General features: G+C 36.8%; 1 protein-coding gene across 6 annotated transcripts in view; it reads right to left on the reverse strand.

Annotated features, from left to right (window-relative positions):
• The window catches only part of VTI1A (vesicle transport through interaction with t-SNAREs 1A), a 298,773-nt gene that overhangs the window by 117,985 nt on the left and 158,219 nt on the right, over positions 1-22,569 (reverse strand). For 4 of the 6 annotated variants that reach the window (XM_032988596.2, XM_032988597.2, XM_032988599.2 and 1 more), the window contains 2 exons: positions 12,175-12,245; positions 7,589-7,650 (listed from right to left, as the gene is read on the reverse strand). In XM_032988596.2, coding sequence (XP_032844487.2) covers positions 7,589-7,650; positions 12,175-12,245 — 133 coding nt within the window. Of the gene's footprint in view, positions 1-7,577; positions 7,651-12,174; positions 12,246-22,569 lie in introns of all 6 variants that reach the window. The other 2 variants (XM_032988601.2, XM_032988600.2) reach the window with 1 other exon arrangement.

Raw genomic sequence — 22,569 nt, forward strand, 5'->3', positions numbered from 1 at the left:
ACTGTTTGGAGAGGCTAGGCTTCCAGGATTTACCTATTAGAACATTATCCAAGTCTTCCATTTTTACATTCCTGAATCTCATCAAAACGTCTGGCTTGATGAAAACTGGAAACTATAATTTAATTCTGTACACTATTTTTTATGTTCTCTACTTCTTAAAAAGTTCAGCAGAAATTTTTTTCCACAGCAGAAGTTATGGGCCATGACAGAGCACAGAAAGCTCCTCAAATGCACCAGCACATAAAAGCTCTCTGTCTACCAAGGAAGAAAGATTTGGGCTAAAAATTAGGGAAAACTTGGAAAGCAAGCTAGGCAACTATCTGCCAGAATTGAAACAGTCAATACTGCCTTACACAAAGGGATGAATTTTTCTGAGATCACTTCCAAGTTGATTCTATTTCTTTTGGTAAATTTGTGGATCAAAATGAAATGACCCATGTAGCAAGATATCATGCAGATCTTTGATCAGAAAATGTTACCTTTACGAATTTACAGCTTAAACACTGTAATAAACTTGGCATATATTGTTCTGTGACAGTTACAGAGTGAGTAGTGTCAAGAACAACATGATCCTTAATTTACTACTGGCCTTAAGGAGTTTGACTTCATTGATTCCTGTAGAGTTGTCTCTAATTATTTCAGCAATTACCAATGTCAGCTTCTGCTAACAGGTTCCCTACTTCATCCTGCTACACATAAACAATCTCAAGACATTCAAAATACTTTCACTACCTTCACTATTCCGGAATATCATGTCAGAGAGAACTCATCCAACTGGAAACTTCTTGTAACTACTGCAAGAAAGCACCGCACTGATTATGCTGATATAAGACATGCCTTCTCATGAAAGCATGTCATAGGACATCTATTGTGGTTCAGACATGACAACGCTGGCTATGAAATGCCTTTTGTTTCACTCATGACACTGTGAACCTTTTTAGGCTCTAGCTGCCTAATGGTAGTCAACATACCTCAATACAGAGAACAATCACAAAGGGTTACATGATATTTAACTTATTATGATGCTTTACATTCTTGGTATATGCAGTCTAGGACTAGCTTGGGTAATTATCCATTGGGATCCTCCTTTCCTGCAGAAACACAACTGTGCTTTAGATAATTTTCTTTCCAGCTGTTCAGCTGGACTCAAGTAGATAGAAGGGGGGAAAATGAGACAGTAATTCCAGATGATAGAAGAGAGGGAATGGAGAGGACAGAACAAAGGCCACTGTACATTTGAAAAAGGAATGAAAAAAAAAAAGAATTAGAAATATTGTCTGAAGAATGCTGAGAGCCCTGCTCATAATGGACATAGTATAGGCAGCTTGACACATGGAGAAAGCTTTCCAATAATATGAAAACTAAAACAATGCTCGAATATAAAAGCTTCTATCTTAATGAATGAAGAACATATACTTCTAAGACAGCCTAGGTGCAAGGAGATTAAAACACTGACTTATTTTATCCTGTGCACTTAAGTTGCTAAAATATAAAGATCAGTCATGATGCTCCTTTTTTTTTTTCCAGGTTTGAAGTAAACATAACTCTATACCTCTCTGCAGGCTGTTGGAGCTGAAGGTTTGCTAAGGCTAAGGTGGCATTAAATTAACCATAGGTACATGCTTGCAATGTTGAAATCGGTCCTATTCTGTGAGGCATTCAGTACCTTCAGTATAGGGCTTGAAATTCTCCATGTACACTGCTTGCTGTACCTACAGTGGTTATATTATACATGAGTTCAAAAGATTTCTGTACCTTCTATGACGCAAGAACTGAAATGTATTTCTAACACTAAATGGAAGTAGAGTAAGAGTTTTCAAAAGTATTTTGGAAACAACATACAGAACACCGTACAAGAAAGATGAGCAAAGTTTATAAAATGGCTCTCAAGTAATTATGAAAAATAAGAAATGCACCTTATATACATCAGATTATGTCATACCTAAATTGAGAACAGAGAACCCACAGCGTCCCATACTATTTTAACATTCTTGCTGTTCAGACCTAGAGGTACATTTCCTGTTTTTTTGTTGGACTCCTAATGATGAAGAATGCTTACCCTTGGGAATTTTGCTGACACTACATTTATGTTTTCCAGATGTTTTGTCCATCACTTCAATAAAGAAACAAGGTTTCTTTATAAAGTCATACACAAAGTGAGGCATGACCAGGTACTAATTAATGCCAAGGTTTAACTTGGAATAACAAGTTTTATGTTCCTTATCCACAGACTATCCTGTGACTAACAGTACCACAAAACTTACCAGTTTCCTTCTGAAAGATCCAACACTTCATAATTGATAAAGATTAGTTGCACATTAAAACACAAACATGTACAGTAATGTAAGAACCAAGTAACTATATTAAATGGTTAAAAGTCAAGAAATTAAAAAAAAAAAAGTTCTTACACTGACAATAACAAGCACTAACATACCCTATGTGGATTTTATGGTTTCCATTTAACAACAGAAATATTAAGGACAGGGTTTGCTCTGTAATCAGCCTTGAGCAAGGAGCACAATAAAAGCTGTGTTGCCCCAAGAGATGACCCGGAATCATTCTGCTACTCACTCCCCCCTTATTCAGTTTCCCTCAAGTTAAGGGAATTGCTCCTCTGGTTTAAGTTAACCATACGCTTAAATATGTTCCTGAATCAAGGTCTAAATTACTGAAGTAAACAGCTGCAGCTGTACATATTCAACAGGGACCAGACATGTTGCTAAAGGAGTTACTGTTTCAATAATTTCTCAATGTAGAAGTAAAAATAGAAATATATGTAACAAAAAGTTGCTGAAACAATTTCTACTCAAGCTCCTCTTGGCTTGAGACCAAATATGCAAAGTTCCTGCTGGAAAGAGGAATTCCTCAATTAGCATGAAAACAAGGCAAATCTGACTGTATGAGAAACCACTCAGTACCTGCGATACGAAGATCTCCCTCCAGAAAACTGCAGACACTCAACAGTCATGGTCTGACTGATACCAAGATAGACGTTAGCCCAGAAGAAAATCTTTTTTGTTATGGACTTTGGGGATGGAAACAGAGATTGGTAGGGAAATGGGGTAAAAAGACAGTAATGACACTGTTTGTTTTGGTTTGCCTCAAGAGGGACATTAACGTCTCTGCTGCTATTCTGCATATGGAAATATGGGCTTCATAGTCAAGACAGAAAGCAGAACAGACATAATTTACTTTTCAAATCTCTAGGAGTGAGAGAAAGAAAATAAAAAAAATTCTTGTGCATCCACTGCTGAATGGCCACTTGACCAGGCCAGTGGGTGGAAGCAGAGCACTCCTCTCTCTCTTTAAAGAATTGCCCTACACTGAACGTCGTCTCAGCCTAATGACCACAGGGGCCTCTTCCGAACTGCTGAAGCTGTTTGAGAACTGCTAGGAGCAACTGCAGTCCAGGCCCAAACTCTGAAGGCCAATTCTAAAACACGTATGTGTTAAATTACTTCTGCTTAGGAGCATAGGCAGTGGACACAAGTTGGATGTTATGAAATTTCAATTAAGATACCTGGAAAAATTGCTTATTTCAACTGTTACTGGAACTGATTGCTTAGAGAGTCACTGCCATCTCTAACCTTGGATGTGTTTGAAACTTGATTGAAGAAGTCTCTGAGCAACCTCCTCTAATTAGACTTGCTTAGAGCAGGAGGTTGGACCAGATGACCTCTAGAGGTCCCTTCCAACCTAAATTATCCTATGATTCTATGAAATGTTGAAAAATAACTGAAAGGTATGGACTATCCTGGAGTTCAAACGTACAAAGAATTTTGACTAGAAGTAATGCAGGAAGCAGGACTACTAAAATTTTCCTTGAAAGAAGAGTGAAGAAGCCTCACTACAACATGGAGGGGGAAGTATTCCCATTTTCTGACTGTAATCATGTTGGGCATGCAGGTGTTGGGAAGTCATATAACTCCTCACTTGAGAGCTGAACACATATTGCTTCATTTCCATCAGCTGGAGCTAGTGTGTTTGTCCTACTGGAAATCAGATTTTAAAATTCTCTTTTATAAGATCAGATGTGTTTATGAGCTTCTCAAAGCATCACTGATAACAACTCAGAAGACTGAAATCTGAAGATTAAAAGAGAATTTTTGGAATAAAAATTTCCTGGTGAACCAGACAAAATAAAATATTGTTCTGGAGGGTAGTAGTTCTTTTTCTAAAATATTTTTCTGCAATTTGGAGGCTGTTAGGTAGAATTTATCTGTTAATTGGATAAAGATTCGAATCTACTGAAATTTTTTATCTCGTTACTTTTAGGTTTATTTGTTTCCCACTGGGCTCTGTGTGGCTTGGAGACTGTCCAAATTCTTTTCTTAAAAGCTTTTCTAGGCTATTGGCTTAGGTTATGGGCAAAAGACTGAAGATCTTTCAGAACATATTATTTTCTCCTTCTTTCTAACACACTGTGCGCTGACCAATTCACATTGGAGTAGAGGCCAAGGGATAGATGTCTGAGACAGCAATATCACAGATGACTGCAGAAGATGTCATTTCCTTATGTTAAAACCTGTTATTTGAAAATTCTGTAACTGAGACTACACTGAGCTTCTGTTATAGTCTCACAGTTGTAAAGAGGAGCCATAAAATGTCAGGATGTCCAGAACTATAGATACAAGTAAAAGGTAATGATTAATGTTTTGACATTATCAACATGCCAATGCTATCCTAGTAATGCAATTCTGTAAATATACTAGTTTAGCAGAATCTCAGTAGGTTTATTTACAGAAAAAAAAATATTATGAATGCATAGGTCATTTCAAAGTAAGAATACTTAAAAATATTTATTAAAAAATTTCCTTACCCAAATACCCAAAATACTGGGAGATAACAAATTCCAATACATAAGGCTGGCTACTTTAATTTGCTAGAGCAGCAAACTGGGATAGGAAAACCTGTCCCTATTATGCCACTGACTTTCTTAGTGAGCTATGGAAACCTACAAAACCTGTCCCTGCTTTTATTTCCCATCTCCAGAATATTTTATGCACAGGGAATTTAGGTCATACAAAGGGAGGAATTTAGCCCTCTAGCTATCTAAATATCTAATCTCTTAATATATTTGGCCAGATTCCGAACAGATGCTGCTTTACCTTTCCCAGACAGTAAAAATAGAAATAGTTAGGCATTAATTTGATGCACAGGGTGTTAGCCTGGCACATGACTTCAAGCATATCAGCAAATACATATTGTGGGAGCAGCAAGTAGGTTGAACAATGTTCAGTTTAACATTACCTTTTCAGTACAATAATGTGAAGAACAGTCCTCCAGTATGTTTCTTTATTGGTTCCAGTAATTAAGTGGAACATTGTGTGATATATACTGAAGTATGCAGAAATTAGGACACAACTGCCAATCTGTGCTGATTATTTTTCTTACAGTTGTATTTATCTAATTTGTTCTGATTTCTTGGGGTCTGTATTTTATGATTATTCTTGTGACTAAACAACACTGGGATGATGATGAAGCTGGGATAATGCTAGACCCTTCTACTCAACAGTCACAAACAAATTAAATTCACCAGAGGTCTATCTATTATGTGTCTTTAAATAACATCCTGAGAATCTTCTACTGCAGGTTGCACCTATGCTGAGGCATTTCTTTTGGCACTTTTACCTGAACTGAGCTTAAATCCTAACCTGCCTTTCATCCAGATGGGTTACTCAGCTCAATATTTTTGTTAAAGAAGGAAATCCAGTGCCTTTCTGATACACAGAAACATGCCATCTTGGTGTTTGACTACATAATCCTTTTGTCTGAAAAGAAAAGCCCAAGTATATTTCAGAAAGATCATATTTTTCATTTGGTTTATGGAATACTTATAAACTAGGACTCCTGACTGTGATTCCCAAACACAAAACAAAGTCAAAGGTTACAGCATATGTTTTTGTTTCAGCTTCTCCAAATTACTTGCAAATGTATTCAAACACAATATGAGGAGATACTTTATTTTATTGAAAATAACAGACTACAGGGTGCTGCAAAAAAGGCTGAGGTACCTCAAGCATAAACATGGAAAGAATACATTGGTTTAGAAACCCATAAATCCTTATTTGAATCTGCCAACCTGAAAGCCAAGTAAAGCCCGAAAAAACTGTTTTTCCTAAATGCTATGTCTGATTAAGCTATACTATTAAATGACAGCTGAACTTTAACATTAATATGATATTATTTAAATAACTGCATGATTTTTTTTTACACTAAAATGATGAATGATTTTTGGACAGCTCAATTGACATAAAGCAAGAAACCCCTTTAATGAGATTTGACAAAATGGAGACATATGCAGAATATTCGTTACAGCTCATGTCGCAGAGCCCTTCCTGGGGAGACTTGGGTTTGGTTGTGTCTTTTCTTTCGTTCATTTTTTTTATAGTTTATTTTGATTGTCTACAGGCACTGAACCATCCCTTTCAATTGCCACTTCCTTTCTCCATGGATTTTGAATTTAGCTTGTGTCATTTACATATTACTCTTAATCAGAGAATTTTATATGTTACAGTTTGGAGTTGGAATTGTAAGAAATCTGTGGAATGAAGGCATGAGGTTCAGTCGTTTTAACCTTTGTCAACTGGGTATACAAAGAACTAACAAGGATATTTTTTTGAGGAGACTAAAGAACAACTTACTAAATTCTGGTTTTGATATTTTCCAAGCCAAGTGACAAACCAAAAACTCTGCTAAAACTTTTTTTTTTTTAATAAGCAAATTGCATTAAGCAAATATGCAACATGAAAGTCCATGGCAAGGGTAATTTCATATTGAACACTTCTGAGGATGCTCTAAACTCCTTTAAAACTGTGTTTTCATAGCACCCAACACTGTCTACTAGAGGGATGCTTTTCCTCTTCAGGAAGTTTAATATATACAGAAATATGGACATCACAGAGAAGCTCAGGTGCTATTTCAATGGGTAAAGACACATAGCCAGAGATGCTACTAATTAAAAAAATCTTTCTAGGAAGGTACCAGTGTAAAATTAAGGTGGGTAGTAATCACTGGATAACTCCCTTCCTGCAGTCCCACATAGATTTTTAGGATATTGCAAATTTTTCCTTTCTAATCCCAGGGAAAATTTTCATAACAATGAAAACATGGAAGAAACACGCTCTATCTATTCAGACAGAATTGATCACCTTAACATTTTCTCTGTGTGTAAACTTATATTTCCCCAAAACATTTACAAATTTTCTCACATAAAATCTAACAGGTAAACCCTCTGAAAATACCGGAATCACTCAAGAATAAGGAACACAGGAAATCATCATTAAAAAGCTTAATTTTAGAACACACACAAAAAAACCCCAAATACAACGAAACAAAGATGAGAAATGATTGAGCATGGGGTAATTCCTCAGCCTACAGAAAATTCTCCATAGCTGTGATAAAGCCTTCTGTCTAATCATGCCTGCTTCACTACCACCATTCATTTGAAGACATTCTACATAGCAGCCTGTGTAAAAGAAGTCAGGTATGTCAGCAAAATGCTGAGGTTGAATTAAAACTAAGAATAAAGGAATGGAGGGAGAGAGGTAGAAAAGAAAGAGCAGAAATGTCCCTACCTTGGCCTTACCTTCGCAACATTCCTGTCAAAATCCTGGAACTCTTCCCCAGGTTTGCATCTGTTTCTCTAAGCTGGGGAGAAAAGAGTCCCATTAAAGGCAAAAGGTACATGTACTCCATTCTGTACAAAGGACAGATATTTCTACTATCATTTGAGTCAATCAGCTTCAGGTCTAGCCCACAACAAACCCACAAGTAAGAAAGCCACCAAAGCGCTGAAATTTAAATATGATTTGTCTGGTTTTCACTTACATAAAGATGAAACCCATGGAAGATAAGACATTGAGGCCACAAAGATGAACCAGGATAAAGAGAAAAAGCTTTAAAAATAAAGGGTTGTAGGTAGAAGCTATAAAAATTGGTATCCCGAATTCCCAGTGATGTGTGTATGCTTATTGGTTATGTATATTACTGAAAGCATCAAGGGATTAAGACACAGCCATGTGCTATGTTCCTGATGCTTTATGAAATGAAAACCAAACATATCTTTCTTTCACTGTTTTGCAAAGACAGTAGTTTAAAGAAAAAGCAGTAATACAGAACAGTGTCCTTCTTCCGATTTGGTGTAAAAGAAATATGCTTATACTGCCCTTTAAATTCAAAACTTGTACTGACCTTAGAGCAGCCATGAGTGGGATGGATGCCCAAATACTTTGTGAACAGTATATGGTATGTACATAAGGCACAGCTGTACAATATATATTTTTGCATGTAAGGATCATTCATTCACTGAAAGTACTATTTTTAGTCATTTATTAGGATATGGGAAACCTACATTTACAGCTAAACTAAATTAGCTGACTTGTTCTATAGCTCTCAAAAATTTTGCTAAATAGATAAAAGCACAACTGAATAAAAATGAAATTGGGCAGATGAAAATTTATGAAGCAAATGAACTTCATATTAAAAAAGAGCAAATATTTCTATTGTTATTTAAAAGGGATTAAAACCTTCCTTCTATTTTTGTATTTCTTAGTCTCCCACAAAATGATGTCTAGAGATGAAGAAGTGTAGAGGAAGAATAGAGTTACAATCTTATTGTCTCTTTTGCTAGTGATAGCTGAAGCAGAGATATCTTTGGACTTTTTAGAGATCTCAGAGCCAGTGGGACGTCAAAATCTACTGTAAATGATAATATAGCGATTGTCAGTTATGAAATAGCAGGGACCACTGTTTTTAACATGCCCCAAAACATAGCTCTGTGTATATACATAAAAACATTCTTCTCCTTATGAAAGCTGAATATTTACCTCTTCATTATCAAATCAGATTGGAAGGATTACCTGACTCATTGACTTCTTACTAAAGAAACTTTGTTGTAGAAGACAAAAAGTATCCTGTGTTATAAATCCATCAAAACAGTAACCCTGCCAAGAAAAGTGGCAGTCTTCCAATAACAAATCACCTTCACCATAACAAACCACTATTATATCTTGAATATATGCATAGCAGCAATATTAAAACCTGTTTCTATTCTGGAGCCCAATACTGTAAATATTTGCTACCAGATTTAATGTCTATTACTGAAATCAGTAGTTGCAATCAATGACACATAACCTTTTTGCATAAATTTCCTCCTTGTTCTTGTAAAAGGTACTAAGAAAATACCAAGTAAAAGCTGGGACTGGATAACACCAACCAAGACTTGCTCTTTGCAATATCATATTCAGTGGGAAGGCTTGCACTGACTCTCAGATCTCTGTAATTATGTGCCATGATGGAACAAAGATGAGCATTATATTCCAGGGAGGCCATTCCCTCATTTTTTCCTGATTCATCTAGACAATTCAAGCTCCAGAAAAGCAGTTTAGCCCAGTTTGACACAAGTAACAGAAGAAAAAACGTCACAATAATTTTTAAAAGGCTCATTAAAAAGCCAACTTCTTATCTATGCTAGAAGGGAATCTGAAGTACAAATGTATGCTTTACACTGGTCTTTTATTATTCATAAAGATGCATTTAACACTTGGGGCTTCTCCTCCCTTTTCACAGAAAAGTAGCTCTCTCCTTTTTACTATTATATGTTTGATCCTAACTTTCCTCTCTTGCTGCAGGATTCTACCTGACAGCTAGAATCTCTACTGATAGTTAGGAAGGGGAAGCTGAATCTTAGAGGTTTGTCAAACTCCTCTAAGCAAGACGACCTCATATTTTTATGGTAATAAAAAGCCCCACAAAATAAGCAAAAGAAATGTTGAAAAGAAACAAACACGTACACACATAGTTGGAAGATCTCTAGCTACCTCCCAAGAGAACACTTAAAAACCACCTTTTCTTCCTGCACTGGCAGAAAAAACAACATAAAGAGTTTCAAACTCTAAGTTTGTTTTTATTTAAAACTGAAATATCTGATGGTAGTTCTTCCATCATTTGCCTACCAATACCAGTGCATTGAAGAAGCCAAAGAACTGGTAGCATGTAAACCTGCTAAATAGCATATGATGGCACTTCCTTGTTTCACAGAACTGCTGCAGTGAAAACATTTTGAAAGATGCTTTGCTATTAGCAATGATGAATCTACACGGTGCTTAAGAAAGCTTTTAAAAAATAATATTAGGATTAATAATAAGAAAGTAAGGAAGATGAACAAGTTGCTGATGTTGATATGTTTGCCTTAGACAACTTTTAATTTGAGGCTTTCCTAAAAAATGTTGAATCTTAGAGTCCTTTATACTCCAGTTAACCTATGTGACTCCTGAGGCCGAGCTTTTATTCCTTCTCATTGGCTTTTTTTTAAAAAAAGTAGTTTAGAGAATGCCTCCTCACAACAGTTATTACACATGTATTTTGCACTGCATGTGATCTTCATTTATTCAAAATGATACTAGCTACGTCTTGCATTTATCTTCATTCAAATGTTTTACTCTACAGACAGGAAAACTCATATATGTAAATTTAACCAAACTATAGAGACACTAACTCATTTAAATTTCGTTCATAAGAAAATCTTCCTAATTTTCACAACATTGAACTGCTAAGAATTGACCATCATACTCAAGCCAACATTTGACTTTCAGATGAGAAGTCTGTTCCCTGGTTGATTAGATAACAACTCTGTATTCAGTGTAAAGCTATTATGCATTGACAGAGTAACCTCTGTCCCAGTCTTTAAAAAAACTCCACAAAACAGAAAACTTGGCAAGTTATCCAAGATCATCCCTGAGTGTACATCTGAGTATATAGACAGCTGGGACAGATGCACTCATGTGGCTCCACTGGAGAACTTTTCTGAATTCCCTAAACAAAATATTTTAAGTGGCATATGACACAAACTTGGAATTTGAGATCTTCCATTTATGATAAGAGGAGTTTTGCTGAACTGTGATGGGATACACTTTCCTAGAATACCCTTATTTTCAGTCTTGCTCCTTGCAGCTTACAGGTATTGCCATCAAAAAAATTTGCCCTTCAGGTGAAAAGCATAGAAAAGGAGAAGTTATGCCATGAACCATGTGTACAGAGTCATCAGAACTACACTCTCTTCTTCCTGAGGATTTTTAGGATCAGCAGAAATGGATACACATTATTCATCTCCATTGCCTAGGCTTTACTTGTCCAGCTAGAAGCAGAAAAGCATCTCAGACTCAGCAGTCACTAAGGATGTGATGAGTGGAGGTGAAATAACACACAAAATTGCCTGAACAACACTTGGTAAATGCTCACAATTCTTAGTTACAATTAATGATTAAGTTATATTTAATGTTTTAAAGTAACTAATGCCCGGGACTTCAGAAAGTAACTGGTACAGCTGACAGAAAATGCCTCATTGAAGCCATCGTATGAAGCTTTACCAATCAGAGCTATCCAGGTTAAAAAACTCCCTGGGACAGACAAAGGAGATTTCTTAAGTGGCATTGGTCAGATAGAGGCATGTACAAGGACTTAGCTTGGGCAAAACTGGATGCACAGGAAAATATCTGGTCAGTGTGTCATGGACAGAAAGTCACAAGTGCAGTCACTTGAGGTTCTGTGAGCAGAAACCAGAACCAGAGAGGCAAATTCCTTATACTGAAGTTCAGAGTTGTATGCGTTGGATGGGATGGACTTCTGAGCATCTTCAGTAACTCTGCAGAATAGAGTTGATCCCTATGGAGGCAACATAAGCCAAAAATGACATAGATATGTTTTTTTGACTGCAGTGAAAGAGAAGTAGTGTAAGAAACCACTACCTGTTCTTTCACACAGAATTGTCTAAAGAGGCAATTATTAGCATTTGCAGCTACAAAGAGTAAGGGTGATCAACCATTAGAAGCTCAGTCATGGTACTGAACTTTTTTCATAGGAAGTTCAAGAAGTCAGTGAAACGGACACTACAACAAACCCTTCAAAAGACAGAAGACTGACCTAACTGTGATGTTAGTGACAGAAAGGTTGCTTCCAACAGCGGATTTGACAACTTCATCGTGAAGAGGCTTTGCAGGATTGGGCCCATATAACACACTTTTTAAGTGCTTCACTGCAGATGGTAATTATATCTCACGATAGTAGCCGATTTATATAAAACTGATCAATATGCTGGATTATTTTTGCATGCACAGAGAATTTGCCCAAAGCAAATAAAACCCAAGACCAGCAATTACTTATTATCAAACTTACCCTTTCTCGAGCACGCTGGATCTTCTCTCTGTCATGGCTGAGGTTTTCCAGCATCTCCTGTCCAATCTGCTCTGCATTAAAAAGCCAAAATGTAAATAATGAAAAATATAGCTTGTGACTGTAAGGCCTCAAAATGCCAGGTTAGATTTTAACAACATCATTTAATGCATGTGGTAGCCTAATCACTCCTCCTAACTGCAAAGAGGAAGACATCATTATACTAAATTTTAAGGTTTTCAAGCAACATAAAACTGAAGAAGCAACAACCAAACCAAAAGCTGACCCCCTGCAATCTCTTGAGGTTGTCTAGACCCTGGGAATTGACGCTGACCTTTGGTCTGTGAAACAAAGGCAAGAAGACTTTCAGACTTTCTCTAAGTGTTGCGTGTTCATACTTCCCACACATTCCTTAAGCCCACTCCTTGTTAACACAAGGAACTCAGGAAGCCCTTGCTAAAACACCAGCCATCCTTATACCTCTAAAGACACTGAGAAGTCATATTAGAAGGAAACCACTCTCTGTGCCTCTCACCATTTACCACTGATGCATAAAAAAAAAAAAAGCTATTTCAGGCTAAGCTCAGTTACTGGTGTCTGTTTTGCTCCATCATGGACTATTTCTGGCAAGCTTAGAGATATGCTGAAATGGATCTCCTGATGTTTTTAACAGCAGACATATACATTCATCTACTGTCATCACTATTTGTTTACATAGGGGTTGTTTGCTTCCGCAGTTTATGCTGAACCAAAGGTTGCAAAATTATAATGCAGAGGCCTCAAGATATGGTACAAAGACAACACAAGATGCCAAAATTTTACTCTTCAAACAGCTTCAGTCAAATGCTCCTCTAACAATGAAATATTAGCAGCAAGGATAGAGAAGAGATTTTAATCTTCAAAGCTCTACAGAAACATTAAGAAACCCTCCCTGTATTTCCCCGAAGGAGAAAAATAAGTTAAATCATTCCCATTTTACAGATGGGGAAACAGACACAAGAAGCTGAAGCAGCTGTAGCTTGCCTCAGGACACACAGCACATGTGAGACAACCAGCATTTCTGTGCACATTCATTTAGGCTACTTAGCTAGCTGGTCAGAGATATGCACCAAAACTGAGTAAAACTACAAAACTGTGATTTTTTTTTCATAAACAAAACTCACATCTTGCTTTTGTTCTGGTGAATGAGTGGGATCTTCAAATGTCATTATTTGAGGAGCCTCAAGAAAATTAACCATTAAAAATTCACCACTCTATTAGTAGAGCAAACAGAACTTATTTTTGTTTTTAATAGATACAGTCCATTTTCAGGAAACAATTAGAAGTAGAATCATGTCAAACTTTAAAAATTTGGGACAATTTTTTTTCTGAATCCATTTATCACAACGTACACACTCTGCCAGATGAAGTCTAAGGAAATTCACTACATATATATTTCTCTATCTGTTGCCAAGTACAGTACAAGTAAGATAAATATTTCCTCAGATATCTGACCACAAATTGATATCCTCATTATGCTATCTTGTCCCTCTTGGCTTGCTGCTCTTTACTTTTAGCTGTATATACAATGCCTCCCAAAGGTGAAATGTGGTAAGATATGTGGTTATTGAGTTAAAAAAGCTGTAAGGTGCAGTACAGCTATACAAATGGTAGCCTAAGAAAGCGATTCAAGAGAGCTTTGCTTATGTTTGCATGTCAAAGGATTTACTGGGTGAAATTATACTGAGCTTATTCCTCATCAAAGCACTCAAAATACTGTAATACACAAACAGATACATGCATTCAATGTAATCTGGGGGAGAAAAACACAAAGCAAAATCCCTTAAAAATGGAGAGGAAAAAAATCAACAAATTACTAACGAGGTAGCATGAGGTGAAATGATAACAAGTATTTATTGCTAAAAATTATATGTATGTTTGCACAGACATAAAGGAGTGCGAGCAGCAGATTTTCCTTCAAAGGAATAACTATAAAGTAAATGGTTAAAATGGCTTGGTATTTCACAAACAAAGCTCAAAAATATCTTTACAGAAGACAGCTATATTTTTATTACACCAATTTTAAGCAAGTTACTGTGGTTTTTGGTTCTTTTTTTTTTTTTTATCTTCTTCCTGTCACTGGCAAGTTCACACTCTTAGCTTTTATAATGACTGAGTTTATTTTTCAACCATCAATGTGACAGCAGCATCAACTGTAAGTGAGGGTAAAACACCATCACTTTGACGAATAGTGTATTTTCCTCTCATTGTCAATGACTGAAGACATCAATAAATAAGGAAGGAAAGCATGTCAGCCAGAATATCACAGAATGAATTGTTGATATGACACTTAGGGATTAAACCTTCAGCCATGAAGTTCAACCTAGCAGAGGGGTCTGAGAACTGAGATAGTTGCGTTTCTTCCCAGCAGCCTCTATAGATAAATAATTGGACGGATCATCAATTTTACAGGAGCAGCTTTACTCTACATGCACTTTAGTTGATGATCTTTGGCCTTTTTTGGGCTAAAATAACAACATAAGTTGAACAAAGAGACATAACGGAGGTAACATAATCTCACAATAAGTTTGCAAACATAAATTGACACCTTTATTCACAGATCCTCTTCATATCCTTGTTCTACTCAGAAAATTCACTGATGACAGTGAAACTTGATTTTTCTCTGGAAGGTCAAGACAGTCAAACAAAAACATTAATAAATAAAGAAAATACAGACTTATAAATGATATGATGACATGTCTCCTCACTTGGTTTACAACTGAAGGTGCCTGGTACATTAGCCCAGTACAGCTAATTACAGGCTTGATACCATTGCTATCTGCGTGCTATTATTTTTCAAGTTCCCCTATGACTCTGATGCCTTCCTGCCAGTTAAAACCTTCATGCGTGTGGCAGATTCATGCTTTTAGTGCAACAGTGTTGTATAGATCTTTCCAGACTACTTATAATGCAAATCATTGACGATGCTACTACAGTTATGTGAAAAGGTCAGGTTTGTAAGATACACTGTAGTGCAGATGCATGAATTAAGACCAATACACAAACTGAAGGGTGTTGCATGTTGCCAGTAATGGTGTTATTGCCATAGAATCTTAACAGCATCAATTATTTGGGGATTATCCCATCCTCCTTGTCGGTATGTACGGACAATGTTTAGTACAGTGCAGTCCCAAGTCCTACAAAAGACTGTGTGGTGTTGCCTTTTCTAACTGAAATTCCCAAAGAGATGCATAAAATTATGTTCTAAAATTACAGCTAAATTATGAGAAGCAGAAGGGTGAATGCATTTACATCATTATTATCTATGTACTGACAGAGGGCAGGAATATTCGATATAGCAATTATCTCAGACTTAAACAATGCTCTGATGAACAGAAAAGCATTTCTGAAAAATTATATAACTTAATATTAACAAGCATCAGCCTTAAAGGGTGAATGCTAAAATTCACAGCTCTATATATATTCCACCTCAATGGTGTTTGAATAAGGTTTGGGAAGTCAGCCTCTTCAGTGTTGACCATGTTAATAATGCTACCTTGTGGGTCTAACACCAAATGGTGCCTGGTTCTATGAAACTGTGTTATGCAAAAAAAATTACATTTTTTTATTCTAAAACACACTGGAAATAATTAGAAGAATTAAGACACTTTCCCCAGTGGAAGAAAAAACAAAGCCCCAAAAACCCAACAAAAGCAAATGCAACTTGCCCCTTCATGTGTACAAAAATAGGCCCATGGTTTTCAACTTTTATATTAAGATAAACTCAAAACACAATGATCACTTCTAGTGATGTGACACTCCTGAATATGCCCTTTCTTTGAATTTTGTCTGTAACCTATATGCAGTATTTATTTATGTGTAGAAATTATAATTATTTAATACATGTTCCACAAAGCTTGATTTTTAATACCTACACACATATCAAGGACACAAAATAAGTTGTGCTTGACTGGTTTTTCTTCCTCTTTTTCTGCCTCCAGCCATTTAAGTATTTATTTACTTTATCAGCTAAACTGATTCTGAAAGAGTTTTTTCTAATCACTCAAGTCAATAATACTTTTTTCCTTAAGAATGACTAATATATTTACTCAAGAGACAGGAATTATATGGAATGAGCCTCTCCAGGCTTTTATATAAACAAACATGCATTTTTATGAATTTTGAAGACAGAGTCCCCATTTTTCTTTTCATATGAAAAATAAAATAACCCAACATGGTTTATAATTTTCCTTTCAAAGTGTACCCTCTGTGTGTGTGTCCATATAGCATCATTTGTATATATATTTTTATATATATATACATGCACATTTCGTAAGAGGCGGCGGATATCTTCATATGGTTTAAAATGTAAAAAAAAGCTTTAAAACAACCAAATAATGGAGAGAGTGCTTGGAAGTATGATTTGCCCAATCTCATCATATGTACAATGCATGCATCTGAGTTGTGTAATTAGATGTGAGAAAAGACAAAATAATTTATACTGGAAAAAGCAGAAGATCATGCTAAAAATCAGGATGGCTATTCTACAGAATCATGAAACACACTCAGAAAACTGTGTGTTGTGAGAGAAGGAAACAGAGTAGGAATGGAGAACACTTCCACCCAGAGATCCTCAGACTTGCCTAGGGAATAATGCCATTTGGGGAATGCAATTCTGCATTGTCTTTGCCTAGCGACATCACATGCTCTGAAGATGTAGCAAAAATTTACGGAAGATTTTTGGAGAACTGTGCTGACACATACAGAAACTCAGTAAACATATTCAGGGCTGGGACTTTTTTTTCCAAAAGCCACTCTGTTTTGGACAGGTTAAAAGTTTAGATTTTAAGAGACTAAGAGAAATAAATCACCAACAGCAGTTTTTGGAAAAAAATGCTAGAAAGCGTTAAATGCTAGCTGTTCAGAGGTGACAGCAAGCAGATTTACAAATGTGGAAAATATACACTGCAGCAGTTAGAAGAATTCAGGGCTGAGTCAAATGCTTTATGCTTCTGACAGCAGAAAGTTAATAAAGAAAGTGATGACATATCTTTAAGTATAAGGACACAGGTAAAAGTCCTATAAATTTACAAGTTCACAGTTGACATATATTTACATTGAACAGCCAATATAATTAGAGACAGAAGGATTTAGATCATTAAAGTTATTAAACGACAAGTACAGGTTAATACAGATAAATGAAGGATAATATAATGGCTATAAGCCAACAGAGAGACAATTTGTAGAGCATTAACAGAACAGTGAAACATGAGAGTTGGTGTTCAAATGCCTCAAGAATCTGCCACAGAGAAGTTAATCTGCATGCTGTTATGTGGTCACTTAACACAATAAAATAAAAATTAGCTACATGCTATAGGGACTAGTCAGCCTATTCAGCAGAAGCAAATGCCATACTGGTAGAAAGAGTACTGACAGTCAACAGCATGCACTGAGGACATCCAACACTTCCAGAGCTCTCAGAAGTTCAGTTGCAAGAGAGGATAAAACAAGTTACCCAGTCTTACTGTGAAAGCAAAAACCACCTAAAAATACCTCCCAATCCTCCAAAGTCCAAGATATCCACCAAACTTAAAATACAAACATTTTTCAAATGAAAAAGTTTCCTATAAGCTATAATGGATGTTCATGAAATTATCACCATTGGCCAACAGCAAAGGGGTCCGTTGATCCCGAGGTCAGGGAAACCAGAAAGAAAAACATCCAGAACACGTAATCAGAATTCAGGCTTTGTGCTTTGTTCAAAATAAGGAAGAAAAGATATTTGAGGAAGATGTCATATGCCTTCAAGAACAAACTGGGAGCATTTCATAACCAACACCTCCCATGGTCCAGGCCTACTCTGTCCTTCCCCAGGAAAAAAAAAAGGTAGATGAATGAGAAGAAAATAGGAAAAAGAAATGAGAAAGATGATATATGACAGACCTAGTAACTTCACCTCCAGTAGCCTTTTCTTTTTCTAAGGTTTCATACCTTTTCTGAAATCCTGACTTACATCAATCTGTTGGTATAAAACCACTCATTTCTCACTAACTGATGTATTTTTTTTCTGTCTACTCCCATCACCCATCTAGCTGAGCTCCCTTACCTACATCCTCACAGCAACATTCACAGGAGGTGGCAGGCTTTGATTCTCCTGAGCGCTTGTCTACATTGAAGTCCAGCCATTGTTCTATCCATGAACCAGCTCAGCAATGCTCATCTGCTCCAAATTCCTCCCTTCGCATCTTCTTCCTCCTGCTTCCTTCAAATAAGTTCTAAGGCAAAAGAAATCCTTGCTTACTGCATCAATAAGTAAACAACTTGCTACCCCCCATTTCAATCACTTATGTAAGTGAAGTTGCGAACCAACCCTCAGTATCTTCTCTTCTGACTACTTTAAGTGCTGTCAGGATGGAAGAAGTCCCTGCTCCCTCTGAGCTTGGTACAGGGAACGGATACTGCTTCATTACAGCACTGCCAACCTTGAACTTTTCTGAAAGCAATTTAGCAGGGGAGAGTATTAACAAACCTGACTGCATCTAAATTAAGTTGCAGAAACATATCCTCTATAACTTGAGCCACAAACCATCACTTAATTAAACTACGACTCCAAACAGCACTGAGATGACACAACAGTGATCTTTGGTTCGTCTAAGTAAGGCTGGATTCATAGTCATAATTTAATCAAAAATGCTCCACCATCCACCAAGTTTGCTATAAACTCAAAGCAGTGTAAATAATTACTTTGGACCCTGCAGTACTGGTTATTTCAAAGACCTAAAATGTGTAGGCAGAGAGTTGGCAACTAAGACTCCTGCATTCAGCAGCTTGAGGCTCGTAAAGTTGGCCCTACCTCTATAGCTGATTTACTCTTAAAGCAATAAATGCACTTCAAGACACAGAGTTGAGCACAAAATAGAGGAGACAGACTATCAGCCAACCAGTAAACAGGAAACAAAGTTATATTAGGTTTTCAAAAGAGAAGAAAACATTTTGAAATGTTGAAATATGTTTTAAAATTAAAGTGTGGAGCAAGAGATTTTTTCTAAACTTATTTAACTACACAAAACCACAGCACATGACATTTAAACAGTACAAAGACAAAGAACAAAGTCTGCTAGTTATATCTGTAAGCAGTGGAACAATTTTTATTTCTTTTTTTTTAAACTGATTCTTCATGACCCATTTATGTAGCTAAAACTTATCAATAGGAACAAGGTTCTTTGCAGTCTCTCATCTTCTGGACATCAGAAAATCTACGAGGAGAGTATATCCTTCAAATGTTTGAATCTGAGAAATTGCTCCTTGAAGCAAAAAGCAATGTCAACAAATGAAAACAAAGCCAGAGCCAAATAAAATGACATTTGGGTTTGTTCAGGTTTCCCCTAATGTCCTGATGTACCAGGTTTATCCTGAATCCACAGACCGATTAGAAAGTCAGGAAAGCTGGCAGCACAAGCAAAAACTCTATGCTTGTTTGATCTTTAATACTTCCATGGAGCTAAAGAGTGTTTTAACCTTTCTTGCACTGTTCAGCAATTCATTTTAAATGTGAATGGAACTATCTCCTGCTGTATTCACATTCATATTTAAACAACAAAAAATAGAAATAAAATAGTGTCCGGATATCAGAAAAATAAAACAAAACTAGAGGATGATTAATAAATAATGCTTAAAATCATTGACCCAAAATTGTAGCAGTCTGTGCAAAAATAAGCCATACTGAAAACAGTGGATATATAAAAAAAACTTTCTTAAACATCGCAAAGCCCACAAAGCAGGTGAACAGCTCAGCAACCTCGAAGCCGGCTTCAGTGCAACTCATTCTTTGAATACGAATTAGCAGTGGGTAATCGCAGCATATTTATGAGGCCTTTTGCCTGGTCCTTTTCTCCAGTGAATGCTGTATTATTCATTGCGTGTGCCCTGACCCCAGTGCGCTCCTGTTCTGACAAATCATACTTGATTAAGACAAATCTTTATTAGTTAGCTAGTCAACTTCCCCATTTATCATTTGCAAATCCCATTCTCCTTTTCAGGTACAGTAAAAGTAACTGAAACCATTTTTTCTCCATATAAAATTAAATGCTTGTTACAGACAGTAAGTGCAAACAGAAGCCTAGAAGTCAGTAATAGATGATAAAACAAAGGTTTAACAGACATAAATTACAAATGTGGCAAAACTCTAACACAACAGCATACTTTAGATAGGCTGAGGAAACATTAATTAGCTCATCCTTTCAACGTTCCCCATTTTTCCACCAACTAAATCTCTCAAAATCTAAATGCCATATAAAAGAACTATATTGCAAAGGCTGAAAGTACTGAGGTTTAAAAAATAATAATAAAGAGAATGCTGAGGAAAGTTATTGTTCAAGGTTTCTACCAAAAACAAAAACATCTTTTAAAAGTTGATCTATAAAAGGAGTCAAAATGAATTCAAAATTATTCATGAAGCTTCAGTTTCCCTTGAAAGTGTAATTTCTCTCCTAAGAGGTGGCAATTTGGAGAGGAAAAACCCCTTTCAAGACCATGTTAGTTTATTCGGTGGGTAATTTACAACTAGAGAACTGTGTGATGTGTAATGCACACCAGTTTTGTCATGATAGTGGTTTTGCTTGCTGAAAGGGATGTTTCTTCTATCAGGACTCTGGAGATCTGAAGCAGCTACTTTGAGATGGAGGGACAAGGAGCAAAGGAAAGGGACAGTCCATAGCTTATTGAGTTGGCTGTGGTTCAAGTTCCAGCTTTGTCCCAGAATTTTATTCTGGACTCTTGGGGGATCTCAAGGAAATGCTCACTTAGCTGTATTTTTGTTTGGTGATGAATTTTAGCAGATTGTGTATTGTATTACATTTTGAATCTTGGTTTTCTACATTATATTTATACCCACCAATTAGTATTTGTGTTCATTTGAAATATACAGTAATTTAAAAAACGGCACCTAAAGGACAAAACAAAGGACATGAATATCTCTGTGCTGCTTATACAGCACAATTCTTATGGACTCCTGTATTCCTCCATTTATTCATTCCTATCTCAAGCCATTTTTCCTTTGTTTATATTTTTATTTTTACCCTGCAGGACAAATGCAGCTATGGATTCTGCTCCTTTTTCACACACGTGAGCTAAGTGCTAGTTATTTCCATCTGCAATGTTGCCTTCGATTACACACAGAGTAATGCTGAGAAAACCACCACCTCAATAAACCCACAGCAAGGGTACAGAGGGAACAATGAAAATTACCCAATGGCCTGGCAAATCTGTGTTATCAGGAGGTATACAGGAAGGAAAGAATCCAGACTGATTTTAAAATCCAGGCTGAGTTTGCAGGGCTATCTAATTAAAAAAAAAAAAAAAAAAAAAAAAGTCTCTGCTCTTGTACTTGTCAAGCAAAGATATTTCTTCTGGAAATTGCTGAGATGGAAATAAAGACTTTCCCATAATAGATTTTTTACAGCACTCCTCAGAGCAGAATAACATTCTAAGGATCAAGTTAAGCTCTTCAGATGGTGTTTAAGAGGTAGACTTACATGGGGACTTTAGTGCATGTAGACACAATTTGTTTCTAAGGCATCCCTGCAAGGAAAAATTGTTGCAAAACCTGATTTTTCAGTGTCTAAGATAACAACTGCGATTTCTTCTGATGGAAGAACTCAGCAACACTTACTGATGCTTTTGTCATGTCTACATTAGACTACTGCTATATGGTTTAACTGGGGGCAAACCTGGAGATTTCAAAAAACAACCTGCTCCACAACAGAGCAGCTTAACGCATGGGGCAGCAGTTTCTGCTTGGATTCTCGCGAAGCAGCTGCCTGCAGTCCTCCAAGTGCCACCCCGGCTACTGGACACGGCCTTGGAGTCCCTGATGATTTGGGTCAGGGTTACCAGAGGGACTGCTTCTCTCTGTTGGGTGTTACTTGAATTGCAGTCAGCAGCCACGCGTGCACTGGAGGTGCCACGGAGAAGTGCTGGCAGCTGAACAGTCTCCGTGAGGATGTCCTAGGTTTGGATGACATCTCCCCTCTCTCCTGGACTGCCAGCCCTCAGACATGTTAGAGTGCAGGACACGCTGCCAAAGACATCAGGTGGTCTGCTGTGGGATGTAATTGACAATTTTGTAGGACTTGCTGGCAGGCCACTCTTAACATTCACTTGTGTGAATGTTCTGTATGCTGCAGACAGAACAAACTAAGTACATTTTTCTTTGCTGTAGCTTATTTCTACATTTCTAGAGGACCAACATGAGTAAACCAGTATGCCCGGTAGCCCCTAGCCCGACACAGTAAAGAGACAAGTAACTGGATTTTCTGTCATGCTCAAAGACCAAGAACATGGGAGGCGAGGTCAGATCTGGGAAAGGACCCGGGCCTGCTGGGCTCTGCATTTGAAATGAAAGGCATGCCACCTATGGGC

This window comes from Tyto alba, unplaced genomic scaffold (genome assembly GCF_018691265.1).
Source record: "Tyto alba isolate M040663 unplaced genomic scaffold, T.alba_DEE_v4.0 Super-Scaffold_1, whole genome shotgun sequence".
In the NCBI taxonomy this organism is placed as follows: Eukaryota; Metazoa; Chordata; class Aves; order Strigiformes; family Tytonidae; genus Tyto; species Tyto alba.